Source organism: Triturus cristatus, chromosome 1_2 (assembly GCF_964204655.1).
Source record: "Triturus cristatus chromosome 1_2, aTriCri1.1, whole genome shotgun sequence".
NCBI classification, from domain to species: Eukaryota; Metazoa; Chordata; class Amphibia; order Caudata; family Salamandridae; genus Triturus; species Triturus cristatus.
The window spans coordinates 590,092,861-590,113,835 of NC_140580.1; the positions used below are offsets into that span (position 1 = coordinate 590,092,861).

Sequence of the window (20,975 nt, forward strand, 5' to 3'; positions counted from 1 at the left end):
AACAGTGCGCATGGGCATCCACTCCATCGTCAGATTGTTTTTTTCCGCCATTGGGTTCGGATGAACTTTTTTCCGCTCCAGCAGAAAACTTCCAGCAATCAAAATAACTCTTCAATCTTCATTCCATCGACGTCGAAATCAACTCGGACCGGTTCCGGAAGCGGCTGATGGACAGGACACCTTTTAAAAAATGCCCCCAGTGTGGAGCCCTACAGTGACCACCACGAGGTTTGCAACCTCTGCCTGTCGCCGGAACACAACGAATCGAACTGTCCAGCTTGTGCCGCTTTCCGTTCCAAGAAGACCCTCTGGGACCGAAGAGCTCGACGCCATATTATGGCCAAACCAGCTCCAGAACCGGAGGACATCTTTGCTCAGGATGTTCCTGAAGATGACACCGAAGATCTCGAGATCGTGTCCGAGGCCGACGATTCCGATGACCTCATCACTCCAGGGCAGCGTGTGAGTACCACCCCCTCTGCCCCTACCCCATCCAAAAAGACATTGGTCAAGACTCCGCCAGCTGGGCCCAGTCGCGACCGAAAATCCTCTTCAGAAGCCCCGCCCTCGGGCCCGGCTCCGAAGACATCTAAGCCTGTAGGTGGCTCGGGCTCGAGCATACCTCATGTTATGGTACCTACAATACCTTCGGCACCGAAAACTCCACTGTCGGCACCGAAACAGGCTTCAAGACCGAAATCTCCTTCGGCACCAAAACGTTCCTCGGCACCGAAGTCTCCACCGGCACCGAAACGTTCTTCGACACCGATGCCTAAAAGTCCCTCGGCACCGAAGATTCCATCGGCATCGAAAACTCCATCGGCATCGAAAACTCCGTCCACACCGAAAAAAGTTCATAAAGACCCGACACGGCCATCGCCACCACCACTTTCAGAGCCGGATGAACTTTTTCGCCCAGATCCTACTCAAAAGCGGATCTACATTAACCCCGAAACCGGACATGTGACTGCAGTCCCATACAAAAAACGGAAGCTGGACATCACACCGCCTCCAGCTCCCATAAGGAAGAAGGACTGTGCTACTTCACCGCTTCGTCCTTCCTCTCCTGTGTTACCTCCTGACCCATCCCCCCCTCCTCCTCCTCCTCCTCCTCCTCCTCCTCCTTCTCCTTTACCTTTACCATCTCCTTCTCATTCACCTCCTCCACAGGATGATACTGATGATTTAGGGGGAGGGGCGGACCCTGATTTCTTTTATGATCCTCTTGATCCAAACGACCCTTTTACGTTCCCAGACACAGCACCAGTAGATGACTGGTCTTATCCAGTGCCTGACATGCCTGACCCCACTACCTACCCTTCCAAGCCCTCCCCTCCTGATGACCATTTGGGGTTTGGCCAACTCATAAATAGGGCAGCAACATTTCATGGCGTCACAATGCACACAGACGCCCTTGAGGAGGACTTTCTCCTCGATACTTTTGAGCAGTCACAAAAAACTGTTCACATACTGCCCATGATTAAAGGGGTTATAAAGCATGCCACTGAAGTCTTTAAAGACCCTGTTAGAGCTAGGGTCCTCAACCCCCGCATCGAAAAATAATACAGACCAGCCCCGCAGGACCCTGCATACATTAAAGCTCAGCTCCCTTTAGACTCCTTGGTCGTGTCAAATGCCAGGAAGCGTGTTAACTCACAGACAACTGGAGAAACGCCTCCCCCGGACAAGGAGTCTAAGCTTTTAGAGGCCTCAGGTGTGAGAAAGTGGCTCTGTATATACTGTTCCCTAATAGGTACAGGGTGTACAGAGTCCACAGTCCCCCAGAGGCTGATAGAGGTCAAAGTTAGGTATGACCTTACTCTCAAAAGTGGTAGCTTGGTCGAGCAGTAAGGCAGTACCAGAGGACAGTGTAAAGCATTTATTGTACACACTCAGGCAGCAAATGTTTTCACACACTCAATAACTGAACTCTAGGCCAATGATTTGTATATATAAAATATATGCTTGTTTTATTTTTAGAACCACAAGGGGGATAAAAATATACTTTCTCAGAATGAGAGGTTGCATATAAATACTTTTTATCTTAAGCAATGAGTTTTTGTAAACAGTCACAGTTGGTTGCAATAAACAATCCTATTTCCTAAACATCACAATGCATTGAGCTCAATGGTACATTCAGGTTATTTGTAATAAATTACTTTTCGGATTACTTTTGGAATTCCAGGTCTGGCTCCTAGAACCAGCCTTGGGTCAGTATTCAGAATCAAGTGATGAAAGTCGACTTAATAACTGTAATGATTTTTAAATAATATTTAGCTATTTCAAAAGTTAGCACTTAGAAAATATTTCAAAGAAAACATTCAATGGATCTCTATGGCAAGAAATTCACATTGCAGGTAGAGTACTTTATCGTTACTTTAGTAATCCAGGACTGGGTGCCTAGACCCAGGACTGGGGTCCTTATCAAAAACAGGTAAGTAATTTCGTTTGCAGAAATGGTACGATTTTAAAAGAATATTTCAAATTTGCAAAAATAGACACTTAGAAGAAATTTCACAGAAAAGCAGACAATGGTTTCCTATGGGAGAAAAATGAGTTAGAGGTAAGTATAGTTGTGAACACTTTTCAGAGTCAGGGCTGGGCACCAAGATCCAGCACTGGGAGCTCACCTAGGAGCAGGTGAGTAAATTCGTTTTTGTCACTTGGCTGATTTTTGGTGAATTTTTACAGTTTTGAAAAGTTCACACTTAGAAGATTTTTGAAGAAAAAGCCAGTCAATGTTACCCTATGAGGAAAATGAAGTTAGCGGTTTAAGGGTAAGTACTCGACTGGCAGAGTTGAAATTCCGGGCATAGACTCAGGGGTCCCCCAGTGTCAGGTAGGTACAGTTGGTTCACCCTCAGCGGTTTCAGGACGGCCGGGTGCAGAGTGAGTTAGGCCCAATGTTATCCTATGAGGGATAGGGGGGCCTTAGTTGGTGGCTGCTGTCTGGCAAGCCACGCGTCTGTGGGAGCTGGGCTCCTGGTCACTTACTCAGGGCAAGTGGGGAAGTAAGTTAGTGTAGAGAGTGCACTGCCAGGGCCACTCGGGCGGCTGGGTGCAGGGTGCTTTTGAGCCTTCGGGCGCTCAATGGAAATCAATGGGAATGTTCCGGTTTGGAAAAAGGCTGCAGGCTCGGGGACGAGGATGTTTCCGGTGCCACCACCACTTCGAGGGGTAAGTTGGGTAGTTGTAGGTTAGGTGGGTACCCCGGGATTGGGCACAGGGGGCTGCAGGGCGCCGGGTGCAGGGGTGCCTTTTGACGTCGGGAATCTTACCCTCTGGTTGATCGCGGCTGGGGTGGCACTCGTTTCTGAGGCTGCAGGCTTCGTCCAGGATGTCGAGGGGGGTCCTTGGGTGCCGGACTCGGGGTCTCAGTCGCCGTGGGGTCGTCCTCAGGGTCTTTGTCCACTCCGGCACTGGCCAGGCTTGGCTGGTGCAGAGTGTGTTGGGTCCGCGGTTCCGGGCTGCTGCCAGGAGTTTAGGAATAGGTTTCTCGAGTAGAGCCTCTACTCATGGGAGTCCCAGGGAATCAGAGTTCAAAGGTAGCCAGGTCCTCCGGGGTTTTTGAGGTTGCTGGCCACAAGAGATGCCGCGCTGGAGCAGGAGCAGGTTCGAGGGTCGACAGGCCGGTAGGGCTGGGGCCAAAGCAGTTGGTGTCTTCCTCTTTTTAGCAGCTGCAGGGCAGGTCTTTTTTCTTCTTGCTCTTCTTGTAGGTTTCTATCTGGAATCTGGGTAAGGAAGGTTCAGGGGGCCCCTAAATACTAGATTTAGGGGCGTTACAGGTAGGTGAAGGCCAGGGACCAATGGGTCCTTGTCCTGGGGTGGGTACACCCCCTATCCTGCCTCTCTCCTGTGGGAGGAGGGCAGTAGCCTAATCCTGATAGGGTAGGGCCTCCCATCTTCAAGATGGCGAGAGCCCGGAGATGTGCTTCACCTCGCCTCCCCCACCTGAGGGGTGGGGTGGGAAGGCTGGCACATCCCCTGTCCTTGTATGGGGTTTCCGGCCAAGCTTCCTGTCAGAGTGGGGGGTTGCAGTGGCCTGGGGAAACTCCAACTGGCGGCCTGCCTTTGAAGCTTCCCTTTGCTCATCCTGGGGGAGGAGATTTCTCACCTCACCCAGGATGTGCATTGTTGCAGGCCCGGGAGAGCAGGGGCTCACCCACCCAGGGGTCCAGCAACGTGTCTGCTGTGTGGCAGCCTGGGCAGCCTCAGAGCAGACGTGGATTGTAGGTTAGCTGTAAGGGGGCATCTCTAAGATGCCCTCTGGGGTGCTTAGTACATTAAATCCCACACTGGCATCAGTGTGGGTTTAATGTGCTGAGAAGTTTGATACCAAACTTCCCAGTCTTCAGTGTTGCCATTATGGTGCTGTGGAGTTCGTGTTTGACGAGCTCTCAGCACCATGTACTTGTAAAAGGTAGCACTGTACTTACAGTGCCCAGGAATGGACCTGGGTACTGTAGGGGCACAGGGCTCCTGCTCCTGTGCCCACACCATAGGCATAAGGCACCCAGCCAGAGGGGTGGCTGACATATGCCTTGGCAGTATAGGTAATGGGCATGGCACACAGAGATGTGTGCCATGTCGACTCTTTGTTTTGTCCTGCACCCAGACACTCAGCCTGCAAAGGCAGTGTGTGTGTGTAAGGGTACAGGGCCTCTAAGGGTGGCACAATGGGTGCTGCAGCCCTTAGAGGCCTTCCCTGGTCACAAGGCCCTGGGTACCTAGGGTACCATTTACCAGGGGCTGACATGTGGCCAGGGTTTGCCAATTGGGAGTTTGTGTGTTTTAAGGAAGGAACATAGGCCCTGGGCACCTGATTGGCAGGAGCCCAGGGCACAACAAGGAAAAGTGCATCAGCTATTAGGCAAAAAAAGGGGGGGTTACTGCAACAGAAACCCACTTTCTCACATCAGGCAAACGAGTCGCCGCACAGGCGGCAAACCACTGGCGTATTGCCAATACTCAAGCCCTGTTAGCCCGGCATGATAGAGCGCATTATGACCAACTTGAGGACCTTATGCAACATCTGCCTGAGCCCTTTAAATCCCAGGCTACTGACCTCATTCAAGAAGGCAAATTAATATCTAATGCCTCCATTAAATGCGCCTTCGATGCAGCAGACACGGCTTCTAGGGCAGTCAATACCAGCGTCTTACTCAGACGACATGCCTGGCTCCGTATTTCCGGGTTTAAACCGGAGGTTCAAACCACAATTCTAGCTCAACCTTTCAACCAAGAGCAGCTATTTGGCCCTGCAGTGGACACTGCATTAGAAAAAATGAAGAAAGATAATGAGACTGCCAAATCTATGGGAGCACTGCAGTCTCCTCAAACCCGGGGTTCCTTTCGTCGCTCCTTTTATAGAGGAGCCTCCAAAAATCTGGGAACTGAGACCACGTCCACCTTCAAAAATTCTGGACAAACATCCCCTAACAGAGGATATTTTCGAGGGGGTTATAGGGGAAACAATAACAAAGGTCGAGGGCGGGGCAACAACAACAACACCTGCACCTCCCCAGCCACCAAACAGTGACTTGCCACCACTCCCCCCAGACCATTCCACTCCGGTCGGGGGGCGGCTCCAACAATTCCTACCTGTCTGGACTTCCATCACCACAGACAGGTGGGTAAGAAAAATTATCCAGTCTGGCTACTGCCTCGAACTAATACAATCCCCCCCCAACATACCGCCCAAACAACGTCCAATGTCCTCACATCATCTCTCTCTCCTCAAACAAGAAGTTCAATCTCTGTTACAAAAACATGCAATAGAACCAGTCCCTCTTCAACATCAGGGAACAGGAGTATATTCCCTATACTTCCTCATTCCCAAAAAGGACAACACGTTAAGGCCCATACTGGATCTCAGACTACTAAACCAGTATATACAATCAGATCATTTTCATATGACCACCCTCCAACAAGTCCTCCCACTATTACAACAGGGAGACTTTCTCGCCACATTGGACCTCAAGGACGCATACTTTCACATCCCTATGCATCCAGCTCACAGAAAATATCTACGATTTGTGGTAGACGGGCAACACTATCAATTTACAGTTCTCCCATTCGGAGTAACAACAGCACCCAGAGTGTTCACCAAGTGCTTAGCAGTCGTGGCAGCGCACCGCAGAAGACAACAGATCCATGTCTTCCCCTATCTGGACGATTGGCTCATAAAAGCCAATACTCACCAAAAATGCGTTCTCCACACTCATCGCACTATTCAAACCCTCCACAACTTGGGATTCACTATCAACTACCCCAAATCCCATCTACAGCCCTCCCACTTACACCAGTATCTAGGAGCAACCATAGATACATCCAAAGCCATAGCTTATCTCAGCACAGCCAGGATAACCAGTATACAAAATCTCATCTCTCAATTTCAAACTCATCAATCTCTTCCAGCAAGAGTGTTCATGCAGCTCCTAGGCATGATGGCATCATGCATCTCCATAGTCCCACACGCACGACTTCAAATGCGTCCCTTACAGGAATGTCTAGCACAACAGTGGAACCAAGCTCACGGACAACTTACCGATCTGGTGTTGGTGGACAGTCGCTCACTTCGCTCACTGAAATGGTGGAACACCATCAACCTGTCCAAAGGGCGGGCGTTCTTAGAGCCTCTTCCACAAATTGTGCTGACTACTGACGCATCTCTCACGGGGTGGGGAGCCCACCTCCTTCAACATACCACTCAGGGCAGATGGACCAGTCAACAAAAACTGCTCCACATCAATCACCTAGAACTCTTGGCAGTGTTCCTGGCACTAAAATCCTTTCAGGTACACCTAAAGAACAAAACTGTCCTCATACGCACAGACAACATGACGACAATGTATTATATACAGAAGCAAGGGGGGACACATTCTCTCCAACTGTCCCAACTGGCACAGCAAATCTGGAGATGGGCAATTCCCCAAAACATCTACCTGTTAGCAGAACATCTCCCAGGGATCCACAACCAGGTGGCCGACCTCCTAAGTCGCCACACACAGCGGATCCACGAATGGGAATTACACCCCAAGGTTCTACTCCCATTCTTCCAAAAATGGGGACAACCAGACATAGACCTGTTCGCCACTCCCGAAAACACAAAATGCCCAACCTTCGCTGCCAGGTTTCCACACCCGCAGTCGAAGGGCAATGCCCTATGGATGAACTGGTCCGGCAGATTTGCATACGCTTTTCCGCCTCTCCCACTCATTTCATTTGCGGTACGCAAACTGAAGCAACAGTCGCTAACACTAATTCTAGTAGCTCCCACTTGGGCACGCCAACCGTGGTTCACCACACTTCTGGAACTATCTCTAGTCCCACATCAAAAACTACACCTCTCCCCGGATCTATTAACCCAGAACCATGGAGAAATCAGACACCCAGATCCTCAAACACTGAACCTGGCGATCTGGCTCCTGAAGTCTTAGAGTTCGGGTACCTCAACCTCCCTCCAAACTGTATGAATATCATAAAGGAAGCCAGACGACCTACTACTAGAGCATGTTATGCCGCAAAATGGAAACGATTCGCCATTTACTGCGCTAATAATGACATACATCCATTGGATGCTTCCATCCAAAACATCATTTGCTATCTATTACACTTGCAAAGATGCAATCTGGCGTATTCCTCTATAAGTTTACACTTAGCAGCCTTGGCAGCCTACTTGCAAAATAGGCAACACCTGTCCCTGTTTAAGGTACCAGCCATCAAAGCGTTTATGGAAGGTCTTAAAAGAATTCTTCCTCCAAGATTACCACCTTCCCCAGTGTGGAATCTCAATGTTGTTCTAACAAGACTTATGGGTCCCCCCTTTGAACCAATGCACAAATGTGAATTACAGTTCCTCACATGGAAAGTAGCTTTCCTTATCGCAATCACTTCCCTACGAAGAGTAAGTGAAATACAAGCCCTAACTCTGGAGGAACCTTTCTTACAACTACACCGTAACAAAGTAGTTCTTAGGACAAACCCTAAGTTTCTTCCAAAAGTGATTTCCCCTTTCCACCTTAACCAATCAGTAGAGCTACCAGTCTTTTTCCCTAACCCAGACTCCGTAGCTGAAAGGGCCCTACATACCTTAGATGTTAAAAGAGCCTTGCTTTATTACATCGACAGGACAAAACCTTTTCGAAAGACAAAACAACTCTTTGTTGCTTTCGCGCCACCACATAAAGGCAATCCTATCTCCAAATCAGGTATCGCCCGGTGGATAGTTAAATGTATCCAAATTTGCTACCTAAAGGCTAAACGTACTCTTACAGTTCCCCCTAGGGCGCACTCCACGCGTAAAATAGGGGCTTCTATGGCCTTCTTAGGTAACATTCCCTTAGAAGATATTTGCAAGGCAGCCACGTGGTCTACCACGCATACCTTCACTAAACACTACTGTGTTGATGTGCAAGCCAAACAACAGGCCTCAGTGGGCCAGGCTGTCCTAAAAACCTTATTTCAAACTGCTGCAACGGATACAGGTGACCATCGCTAAGGGGAGACACTGCTATATAGTCTATCCTCAGTGTGTGATCTGCAGCTCATATGCCTCGAACGGAATATGCTACTTACCAGTATGCATCTGTTCTTGGCATGTAGAGCTGCAGAGTCACACACGCCCACCCGCCTCCCCGGGACCTGTATCTGTTCCAGCATTTTTCTTACTTAGACATTACACATGGACATCCTTTCTTTTCATTCCTATACACTCCATCTTTTCCCATCATGGCGAAAAACAATCTGACGATGGAGTGGATGCCCATGCGCACTGTTGTCCAGGGGAGGAGTCACCTATCTCGTGACCAAAGGCTTCTTCCGAAGACAACAACAACCTGCAATCATCCGAGCCCAACTCCAGATGGCGATCTTATCCTCAGTGTGTGACTCTGCAGCTCTACATGCCAAGAACAGATGCATACTGGTAAGTAGCATATTCCTTTCTCTTACCCCCTCCAGTGGTGTACCAAACTTGGGAAAGTTTAAGAAGTTTTCTTTGAAGGTAATTCAGCTGGCTCTTGTTTCAGCAAAATCAGGATCTCCTTTAGATATTTGTCCTTCCAAGATTTCTGCTGCTCTCTCCAATTAGCTGGCCCCTGCCATCCATTCTTTATTCAGTCTATCTGTCAATACTGGAAAAATTCCACGGCCTAGTTTAGGCCGAACCCCAAAAAAAAATGGTAATCTAGCACCTTCCAACCTTTTCAGCTATCACCCAAGCTTGTTGCTTCCTTTATTGGGTAAGCTTCTGGAAGGATTAATAAACTTTCAGAGTACCTTGAGGATAATAACTTGGGCTCGTCTCAGTCAGGTTTTAGGCCTTCACATAGCACAGAGACAGCCTTGGTGGTGGTCATTGACCACATTAGAGATTCTTTAGACGCTAATATACTATCTATGCTACTGCTGCTTGTCTTGTCGGCAGCATTCGTTTCTGTGTTTCATCCCAGGTTACTCCGTAGGATACAGGAGATTGACATTCATGGTACAGCGCTAAACTGGCATGGTGATTTTTTTTGTCCAACAGAACCCAAACTATTATTTTGAGTTCCTAGAAGTCTAGTATAATGCTGGACAAGAGGGTGCCCCAGGGCTCTTGTCTTAGCCCCTTGCTTTTCACATCAATTTTGCACGGCTTGCCGAGATTGTCAGAGCCTTTGGCTTTGAAATAATATCGTATGAGGACGACACACAGCTTATAATCTGCTTTGATAAGGATTTGATCAAAGCAACAGAAAGCTTCTCAGCTGGGATGACAACAACTGATGCCTGGATGACAGAGAACTGTCTCCAAATAAATGCTGGCAAAACAGAGATTATGCTGTTTGGTAAGGTTCAACAATTGTGGGCTGCTGATTGGTGGCCCACAGAACTTGGCATTTCTCCAGCACCCAAATGGGTGTTTAAGAACTTGGGAGACAGTCTTGACCAACCTCTTACCATGAAAGAGCAGGTGATGTCCACCTCAGGTTCCTGTTTTCACATCATGTGCTTATTGTGAGAAGAGCCTTTCCTTTCCTTCCACTTACAGCGAGGAAAATAGTGGTTCAGGCTCTTGTGGTTAGCCGTCTAGATTACGGTAATGCACTGCTGGCTCCTCAAATGAGACGTTGCTATCAAAATTACAAGTGGTGCCGCAGCCCGCCTCATTTGCAATTTACTATCAGGGTCTGCATCTACTCACCTCCTGCGTACCTTACACTGGCTTCCAGTTCGGAAAAGAATCATTTTTAAAATGTGTTGCTTTACACATAAAGCCCTGACTGGAAAAGGATCTTGTTAACTTGCTTCAAAGCTTGGGTACTATTGCACTCCTAGAACTCTTAGATCTAGTGATAGAGCACTGTTAATTGTTCCTCACGTCAAAAAGGCCCATTCAGGGGGCAGGTCTTTTTCTTACTTGGATCCTTATTACTGGATCAAATTGACACAGCATATTCAAACTGGTTCGTATTACTTTCTCTTTGGGGAAGTAGTTCAACTTTGTTCTGATTTAACTGCTGCTGTGGCCTTTGTTTCTTGATTGCGCTGAGATACCCCCCGCAGAGTGATTCGTGCACGTTATAAATTAAAATAACATAACATAACTACAATGCCAGGCGATGAGGAGACACCTCATCTTTCAGAATGTGCTCTACTGCATTCTCTTGGGCCTTCTGGAAACAAAATTGTCTCATTAAGAAAGAGGTCCCCGGTTGCATGTTATTACCTTCGCTCCTGCATGTTTTTGCCCCCTTGTTGCAGTTTTGTAGTTAGGTAGTCCTCAAAGCCAGGTCATAGGTGCATGTTGGGTTTTTCTTTGTTTACACTTTGCCTTTTGTGTCCACTGCAGCAATGACATCAAACCAAACAAGGTAAATCCAAAACCATTGCTGTTAGTGAGAAGTGAAGGGATAGCTCTCCACTTGCACCATAGTGCCCGTTCCAGACAGTATATCCATAACCATCTCTGCTTACTAATGATAACCAGAAGATTATAAACTATAACTTGGCTTTCAAATAATAACCCTCTATGTCGAGCACCTGCTGTTCACCTTCGCTTTATGATTTTATCTCCTAAAGCACCACTTTAGTCCATACTCCTGGGATGTCCTGGCTTCAAGTTTGGAAGGTTCCCTTTTCTGCCCCCATTGCTGATCACTAGGACTAAACATCCTTGGTTCAGATGATTTCTCCCTTGATCCTACCTTCTGCCATTTCAGTAGAAAGACCTATATGTAATCAAAGGAAATATACAGGAGTAACCTTAGGATGTCCCCTCTGTTTAGTCCAGTATCTTCTCTCTCAGAAGTGCTCCTTCCATTGGTACTCCAGAGAAGTACGTTTTGTATTGTTTAGAGATAGCCATATCTTCTTCAGGATCAGTCACGGTTTCTTTAAATTGTTTCTTCCAGCCTAGAAGAAAGAGGACTAAAAAAACACTAAGTAGAAGTTATTCAGGGGACTGGTGTTAGAAGGTTTGGGAGCTCTGCTTGTTGAAAACTTTCTTCACTTTACACTATCTTGGTCTGGAGGAAAGGGAGCTTGGGACTGTTAGACTAAAGCGACCTAGGTGAATATTCCATAATCAGTGTAAGTGAAAGATAATTTCCTTTGCTTTCTTCATTATTTGTTTTTGTATATGTGTCTATGTACTTGCAGGTTTCGCTGAATTCTCCACGCTTTGGTTTTACTTGGACAGGAGGTTACATTATGGGGGTTATTTAGAGTTTGGCGGGTGCAGGGATTTCATTCACCCAATTTACAGTGTAGAGGTATGTATGCATTCTAAATAGAATGAAAGAGTTGGAGGAGCACTCCTTTTTCTTACTTATTCCTAACTTAATCTGATCAAACTGCTAATCAAAATGGTGCTACAGGGCCTACACTTGCTGTCATCCCAAGTGTTGGTCAATGAAAAACTGTTACAAGTTGGTCAACTTGCTTGTGCTGTGCACTGTTCACTGGGTTGAAAAAAAAACAAATTCATTTGAACATTCCAAATTTTAAATTCAAGTCAAGTCTGAACCATATGTTTTTAAATAAACTTATTATTTAGACTTATTTGTACCAATACAATGAATGTGACCAAAACATATACATTACATATTCATAGTAAATAATGCAATTTGCATGTAAACAATCTAACTACACGTTTTGATACATAAACAATAGAATGTGTCGTTCTTGTGTATGCCCGATACATTTCGGGACATTGCAGTCCCTTCCTCAGGGGCCAACCTCGTAGATTAAATGTTTACTTCGATGCTCCGAATGATGGAAAATATTCCCCTAAGTTCAAAATGTGCCTAGTCAAACAGCATAATCAATGAAGGTTGCGCAATAGAAAAAAACACTGTTGCTGAGTCCCCCCAACTGCGACGAAATTCAGATGACGCTTAAAGTTCCGCGTTGTCTCAAATCCTATGTGGGTTTGAACGATAGTCGTTGATTATGCTGTTTGACTAGGCACATTTTGAGTCTACGGGAATATTTTCCATCATTCGGAGCATCGAAGTAAACATTTCAACTACGAGGTTGGCCCCTGAGGAAGGCACTGCAATTTCCCGAAATGCATCGGGCATACACAAGAATGACGCATTCTATAATTTATGGATCAAAACATGTGTAGTTAGATTGTTTACATGCAAATTGCATTATTTACTATGAATATGTAATGTATATGTTTATGTTTTGGTCACATTCATTGTATTGGTACAAATAGGTCTAATTAATAAGTTTATTTGAAAACATATGGTTCAGACTTGAATTTAAAATTTCGAATGTTCAATTGAATTTGTTTTTTTTAACCCAGTGAACAGTGCACAGCACAAGCAAGTTGACCAACTTGTAACAGTTTTGCATTCTAAATAGGGCATCCACTTGCTCTTTGTGGATGTCCTGCATACCCAGTCCCTTCATAACCCCCACATCCTTTTTATTACATTTTACTTTAAGATCCCAGATTGATGGAGTAGATCTTTAGGATTTAGACGTCACACCTTTGGACACTATCTGCAGTTCCTCAGGCTTTAGAAACTGGCAGCGTTTACCGCATCAGAGCTTGAGTATGGCTATCTCATGAAATGTAAGGAGTTTAATTGTGTTTGTTCTTCTTTTTAGGGTAAAAAACGACAATCGGACCAAGAAATTGAGAACCTCGAAAAGCAGCAGAAACAAACAATAGAGCGTGTTGAACAGGAGCACACAACACGCCTGCGTGATGAGGCAAAGCGCATCAAATCTGAACAAGAGAAAGAATTATCCAAATTTCAGAATATGTTGAAAAATCGAAAGAAAGAGGTAGGATCGTATGGTTTCTAGTGCACATTTGAATATTCTTGTTTCATTCAAGATGTATTCGGATTTAAGCCAAATGGTTATATTTGCAGCAATATAGTGATTTGTTTTTTTTGCCATTTGGTAGATGAACAGTTAAAAGTAGTAAAATTTGATTTAAGAGAGGCCTTAGTTTATTTATTTTGCATAACTCTACATGCTTCCTTTCTACTGAACTTATGTACTTTGAGTGGTGGTACACAGCAGATGGTGACATTCACGTGAACAATCCACGGTGTCTAATCTAGGTCTACCGACACGATGGAAGGGAGGGTTACTCAACATGACGTATACCCTGTAATCTTATCAAATATATATTAATGGATGCCTTGTTCATTCACAAAGGAGAGACTCCAAAATTTCCTTCCGTCTGTTTAATGGCCCATTCATTTTCTCAGATTACTTGATTGCCATGCAGACCAAATCATGTCTGATCATCCTAATCTTTGATTAGAGAGTGGTATTTGTAATTGTACCTTTAGCCAAGTGAACATTACCAAAAAATTGGAAAAGAAAATGAAGGAGTGTTCCACAGCTGTTGCATCCACTCCAACATCTATCCTTGGTATAAGCATCCCAATAATGAATTTTGTGTGTAGCCAGTAACTGGCAACATATCTAGTGTTTCCTTCATTGAGGTAACTTACATAGTGTTCTATGTTCTAGAGTGTATTTGTCCATTCCCTGGCACCCTATTTGCCAGAGTGTGGACCAGCTCCCTTTCCATCAAGCTCTTACCTGGTGATCTCCCTCAGCATACATCAGGGGCAAGACCCTTGACACTCCCCTTCAAAATCATGCAATTATTGGTGTAAATGGGGATGAGATCGAGGACAAGCCTTTGTGCTTAGCAAGCTAGTCCCACAACCCCAAAGTGGTTCTTATTTTTGTCTACCCATCGGACCTTCCAGACGTGAATGCAAGTGATCACCTGGTCAATAAACCACCAGTGTTTTTCAGATTCAACCTGTTCCAACTGCGGATGGAAAAAGAGTTGAGAAGTGTGGTAGTAGTTTTATATATCAAGTAACCACAGTACCCAAAGTTTCAGTGGTCTGGACATCTTGTGCCTTGCAATCCTGAGTGCTTCCTGGCCAATATAAACACAGCTATTGTGCACTGTAGTTGTGTAATTATGGAGAGCTGGAGAAAAATAATCTGCATAAGGAATAGTATCTTTGAAAGTACCACGACAGCCGACCCATGTCCCAAGATTGCAAACTTTGCTAATATTGTGTATGAGCGGGATGCGGTTAGCCTCTGACAGATGATCTAGGGAATACCCAAGTAACCAACATGATTAGCCCAGCTAAAGGGCAAGTGGTCCTTCAAATCATTTAACTATATAGGGCAGTTCAGAGCTTGGGACTTCTGGAAGTTTACCTTAATCCCAGAGAGTTCCAGTTACTTCCCTAATTATTACAACAGCAGTGGACTAGAGAAAACCAGATTAGTGAGCATCATCAGGATGGTGTCTGCGTATATTGTCAGTTTTCGAATGTCTTGGCCAATGTGAATTCCTTGGTTCTCTTTATCTTTGGATCTTTTCCACCAACAACACTATTGTTAGAGTAAAAGGTAGAGTTGTAGGAACATGGGGCAACCCTCCCTCGATTTGCATCTGTTTGCAAAAGCTCTAGATGTGGCCCCTTTAACCGTGACACAAACATATTAGTTCCTGTACCTATGGCTCACCCACTCGCTGAGCCTGGGGCCTGATCCAGATTTACTCAGAGTGTAGTCCAGAAAGCACCAGTTGTCCCATTTGAGTGTCTTTTATACAGCTAGAGGGAGCAGAATTCTGCTCTTCCAGGTCCTATGGATGTTATTTATCATTTGCATAAACCTTTTGGTGTTGTCTCACAGTTTCAGCCAAACTGGTCCAGGTCCATCAAGACTGGCATGAACAGATCCAGTCTTGTTACCAGAACACCTGTAAAGATCTTTACATCAATGTTCGATATGTAGATCGGACATTATATGCTGCACTGTCTCATACTGTTACCGTACCCTCAAACATAGATTGTGCTGTAAGAGCATGTGCTATGAATGAGTCTAATCAGTTTCTGGAGATGCAAAACGTTTAGTAGGAATGATGGTGGGAAACTGTTAGACTTAGGGATCTCCCGCTGTGCAGTTTTGATATTTTTAAATTCAGGGGGCTGTTTCCTCTGGTCAATGTCCTGTTCTAGGCTGTCTGTTTGCTCGCTTATGAGAACATGAACCTCTACTCCCTCCCAATAGTACTATACAAAGGAGAAAGCCAGATCCTCTGCTCTGTTTAGGTCTGCATAGTAGGTGGCAAAGATGACTGCAGTGCCTGGATCACAATCCTCTAGGGTTCAGGTTGTGTTTCTGATGGTAGTTACGATGTTCCTTGCATATTTTGCTCAAAGGTTGCAATTATCCTACTTTGTCCTGAAGTCAAATGTTTGATTAATCGAGAGCAGAGTATATTTCACCTTGTCAACATCTAAAGCTTTGACCGGTGAGCGAGGTGAATTTTCTTCAAATCTTGTTGCCTTTTCTCTTGTGTATACCCTCTGATTTTTGTAGCTGGAACTCTAGTTGAGTCCTTATGCTTTGAGTGAGCCCCAATGAGTATTTACACTCACCTCCCTGTTGTCATTTTGTGCCAGAAACGTTTGTGAATCATGGAGTACACTGTTCCTCAGTCTCTGTTGCCACATACTGCTCCTTGGCAACAGCTGAATCTCAATAGGTATTGGACCATTGCCAGATAGGTCTATACATCCATCCATCTATGACGTCGTCACTTCCTGCTTGAGAGTGGAGGTGACAACGAAGTGGTCCAGACGGGCACTGGTGTGATGGGCATGAGAAAAGAAAATATAATATGGAGCTTCAGAGGGTTGGTGTCTTCAGGTGTCTATGAGCCCCGTCTGAGTCACCCAGTCATGTACTGCTGCATTGAGGGCACCAAATTTATCAACCCGCAACAAGCACCTGTCCTTCATCTCATCCATTACATTCTTAAGTTTTCCCGATCTATGTTCCGCTTCTGCGTTGCAGTTATTTCTAGCATGAGGAACTCGTGTTCGCCATTTTCTTGTTTCTATTAGCGCCCTCCTTGATGTCTTCCAATTCTCATTTCATGTGCGAACATAAGACGGCGACATTGTCCTAGAGTCTCTTGAACAGTGATTGTATGTATTGACTGTTGATGGGGATTTCTTCAGATTTGCTCACTGGTAAGAGATTGGGCTCATCTGGTGATTTCGATTGTCTACTTGTATGGCTTGATTTTGCTTCAGGAATATAGATCTGGTCAGCATTTCTTTTATGGAGTGTTCTTTATTGTCCTTTGATTTTTTTTTTTTTTTTTTTTTTTGAAAAACCTTTATTGTGCACATTTACATCATCGTACAACGCACAGTCACCGTCCAAGCGGCGAAGCAGTTAAGCAAAGCGTACGCTTCCAGATATTAGAACACAGCCATGTAGCCGACAACCCGGGGGTCCGGCGGCGTTGTACAGGGTAGCATGCGTACAGAAGGGAGGTGCGTGCGTTGTGCTCTTTATTGTCCTTTGATACTGCCATATTGAGCTCACCAGTGGGGCCAATGGGTCCTTCTTAAGAGGTGAGTCTCTGCTGGGAAAGGATATGCAGTCACCTCCAGGTCTTGCAGAGGATGATTCTCAAACTTGGATTTAGCAGTTTTTGTAATTAGTGATACAGGGGTAGGAGAGGACATGCAGAAGAATCGTGGCGCTCTTCGTTACTGCTTGTGGCCACTGGATGTATGACACACATACATGTTGATGGTTATAAGTGACTGTTGCCTACTTCTCCACGTATGTCTTGGTCTCTCCCCACATGCCCTTCTATTTTCGAGGCTGTGTGGTTGGCCCTTGGTTTGACATCTGAGTGCAGTCACTCTCCTCCAGTGTTTCACACTCACTCCTTGTCACAGTAAAGCCTAGAGTAGTCTCCTCCAAACTATTTAGTGCTTCAGCCGCAATCTAGTGCCCTCTGTGTAGGCCCTTCACTGCTGTCCCAATAGAATTTGGGATTTGCATTGCCGCTTTCTGTCCTTTGTGCTCCCCACCGTCATGTCTGTAAAGGGGTGAAGGAAGGCTTGTGCTGATCTACTTCTCCCTCCGGCATCTCCTGTTGCCTAGAGTGTTTTGTCTGTTATCTAAAACCGGGTGCACCCCACAGGAGCTAGACCTTCGAGTTTCGATTACCCTTAATTTTTCCTTGTGCCTCCTCACCTCTACGTGTCTTAGCCTCTGTGATATTCTGCCATGTTTCTCCCATTTATTTGGCATGTCTTTGTTGCCAAAGCTCCTTTCACTCCTGCCTATATGGGGACATCAGTTGTCAGAAGCTTGCTCCAGCGACACCGAGTTCATCAGCATCAACAGGCCATGTCACAGTCTGATTGCATCTGTGTTCAATAGAGAGCCCACTATAATGCGGGTGATCCTCTCAGCCGAGGGCTTTGTGTCCCGATTACTGACTGTTTATCACAGGGCTAATTTAGAGACAACGTGACAGGTAAATACACCCTACTCCTCCACCATCTTGACTGCCTGTTTAATATTTTTAAGCCCAGCTAAAAGCTCATGTAGTATGACCTCACATGTTTGCCCCTGATCTTGGATAGCTCTTCTCTGTAACTCATTAATGTGGTTTCTCTGTCATGGCATGGATAGAAGCCCAGGTGGACGTCACTAAGCAAATCGTTGGTCTACTGTGGGAGATTATTAAAGCAGTACTTTCTGTCTTCAATATCTTACCACTCCAGAGAAGGCTAGAAACTGGTCCCCACTTAAAGTATTATATGTTTGGCTTTTGGGTTTTAGAGTAGTGTGATCGCATTCTATCACTTACCTGACGTTGCTACTTTCTATATGGTTCATCGCCTTCATAGTGTAACATTGCATTCGCGACAGAGCTAGAGCAACATTGATGGTGACCTAAGCACGTGTCAGCCAAAGATCCCCCTATTGTGGCTGTTTGAATTTAACACCTGACTTGCGCTGTCTTGGAGCACTAGATTCTCCCTCTAAAAAAAATATGCTTATGTATTTTTTTTTTTTTTAGAAGTTACTTACATTTTCTTATATATCTACAAAGCAGTCTGGTCTCACTACTATGCCTTGCATTCGTTGAAAATGAGGCACACACGAGTTTTCTTTAAGTACCTCTTTCATTTGAAAAGTCCACTGAATGCCTTAGGCTTGCATAAATTCACATTTTCTTTTTGCATGTTAGAAAAATTGAAACTTTGCCTAATTTGTGAATACATATGAATGGGACATCACATTTATGAATTATTTTAATATGACCGTTTCCAGAAAAACGTTGTGTACAGCAAGCTGTTCAGGTCACAGGCAATTTATATATATGTATCTATATATCTTGAAAATAATTGCTTGCAATTATTAAATGTTTTCAACTGGAAGCTACCTATGCCAAAAAAGCTCAGTTGACCTCCGAGAGAGAAATTGATTACATAATGTGTAGTATCAATTCAAATTTCCTTGGGACGATGCCCAATTGTAAGTTATGCTATCCTTGTTAACGTGTTAAACGAATGATTGATTGAGTATGGTAGTTACAGCAATTTTCCCTGAAGATTAGCACAAAGGTAATTCTGAGAAGCTTTCAGTGGTTGACCCCTTGCTCTCCCTGTTGAATACTGTCAGTCCAGTACTGTTGTGCAGCAACACAATGTAAACTCTTGAATGTGTTGGTGTGATTGTTCGTTTGTTTGTTTGTGTGTGTGTGTGTTCAGTGGGGTTGGAGGGTGTGCGTGTGGGGGTGGTACGAAGGTGTGGAAATGTAGCCATATAATATACCTTCTTAAATCAATTGTTCAACCATCTGTTTTGCATTGTATTAATTCATTGTTTTCTGTATTTTCTATATTTTTGAGTCTCCCACTTTTGCTGGTGGTTGGGTCTTTATGGTGGTTGTGCTGCAATATAAGAAATTGCATTTTCTAACATTGTAAACACAAGTTTGGTATTTTGAAGGGTTTAACTGATGGGCCAAAGATATTAGTTTCTTAGTTGCACAATCTCTCTCTTGGGATTAGCCTTTAGTTGCCTACAAGTTAATGTTATTGTTCAGACTTTAATCACAGATGGTTAAAAAAAGTTAGAATAAGGCGTGATATCCAATATTGATTTTACAATGATTTAATTTCTTGCAGTTATTGCATTCCTTAAGGTCGTTAAGTATACGTTTAGTACATCTAACATCTGTCCTCTAAAAGGTGGCACAAGCTGGGCCTCTCTACAATTCCACGCAATTACAGCATTCATAACATAGTCATTGAAAGAAACCCACATCTAATAGAAATTCTTGTTTCGGCCCCTTCATTGATTTCCAAAACCCCACTCATTTTTAATCAAGTATTCTGAATATGTATTTATTCAAATGTCCTGGACAAGGTTGCAACCAAAACTGCCAGCAGCACATGACCTTCCAGGCAAGTGACGTTTGGAAATTTGTCTGCACTGCCTGAGAGTGTCCTTAGTAAGTTTCAGGGGCACCATCTGTTTCCTGTTAAAGGAAGTGGCATAATCGCTTGACTGTGGAATACCTGCAGATCTTCCATTCTCATGCTATGCTATGCTATGAGGGCTTGCTGACAAGTCGGCAATGACCCTTTTCTAGACTTCAAGCCACATTATTGTCTGAGCTCACTCTTTACAGATTATGGTGCCACCCACTGTCTCTCAAAACTTTTTCTAAAGTTCCAGAAAGATAGTCTCTTATCTGTGTTTCTACTGGTATGTATAGCCCCCGTTTTCTTCCATTTGCATTCTTGCAAGGGGATTCTAACCCAAAAACAGCTGAAGTATTTCATCAAAGGCAATACTATTTAGCTACTCTGTAACTGTTATACCAGAATTATAAAAATATCCCGCCAAATAGACCACATGAAACTGCAGCATGGGAGCTTAGGTGAACCATGGTAATGCTCTTAGACATAGTCTCAGGTCCCACCCAGCACAATAATCCAAGACCTTCAAAACACAGGATGGGAGTTGTGGTGGCTTTAAATATACTAGCCAGCATCCCCCTCTCATTTTTGAGATACCTTCACTGGCACAAAGTTTAGTTCAAAATACATATGCAGGAAAACTCAAAACCACATTGAGAGGTCTGCACTGCGGTGTCCTTCTCTTTCCCCTAAAAGGTGAGTTCAGCCAAATGATGTTAATGCCGACCTTCATCCTCACTGTTAATAAGTTTAAAAACCCTACAGTCACTCCAAAATGAGGCCGAAAGTATTTAGAAGTCCAGAGTAGGGCGTGTTGGCTGTGAAATGAGGGATATTGAGGGGAAGGAAATACTGTACTTTGTCACATCTGCTGCACTGATAACTAAAATAAGCTTTATCCTTTTAATTTAAAATTACACTTCTAAAAACTTGTGTACTAGGTAACAATTGTAGTATGAGAAGTAACGCAGGCCAGACAGAAGTCATATATCCGCTCTTAAAAATCATTACATGTCAAATCATCAGGGCATTTGTTGTGCATTCTTAATAAGCATGTGCTTTCGTGTTTGGGCAATTTTCTGAAGATTTGTGAAAGTTCGGTAAAAAGGTCTACCAATCTCCCATTTGTATCTGTTGATATGAAAAGCACGAAACTAATAGTGTAAAGCCAAT

General features: G+C 44.6%; 1 protein-coding gene across 2 annotated transcripts in view; it reads left to right on the top strand.

Annotated features, from left to right (window-relative positions):
• SLK (STE20 like kinase) overlaps positions 1-20,975 on the top strand; it is a 475,210-nt gene that overhangs the window by 265,886 nt on the left and 188,349 nt on the right. For both annotated transcript variants that reach the window (XM_085606718.1, XM_085606727.1), the window contains exon 12: positions 13,105-13,284. In XM_085606718.1, the coding sequence (XP_085462844.1) occupies positions 13,105-13,284 (180 nt within the window). The remainder of the gene's footprint in view (positions 1-13,104; positions 13,285-20,975) is intronic.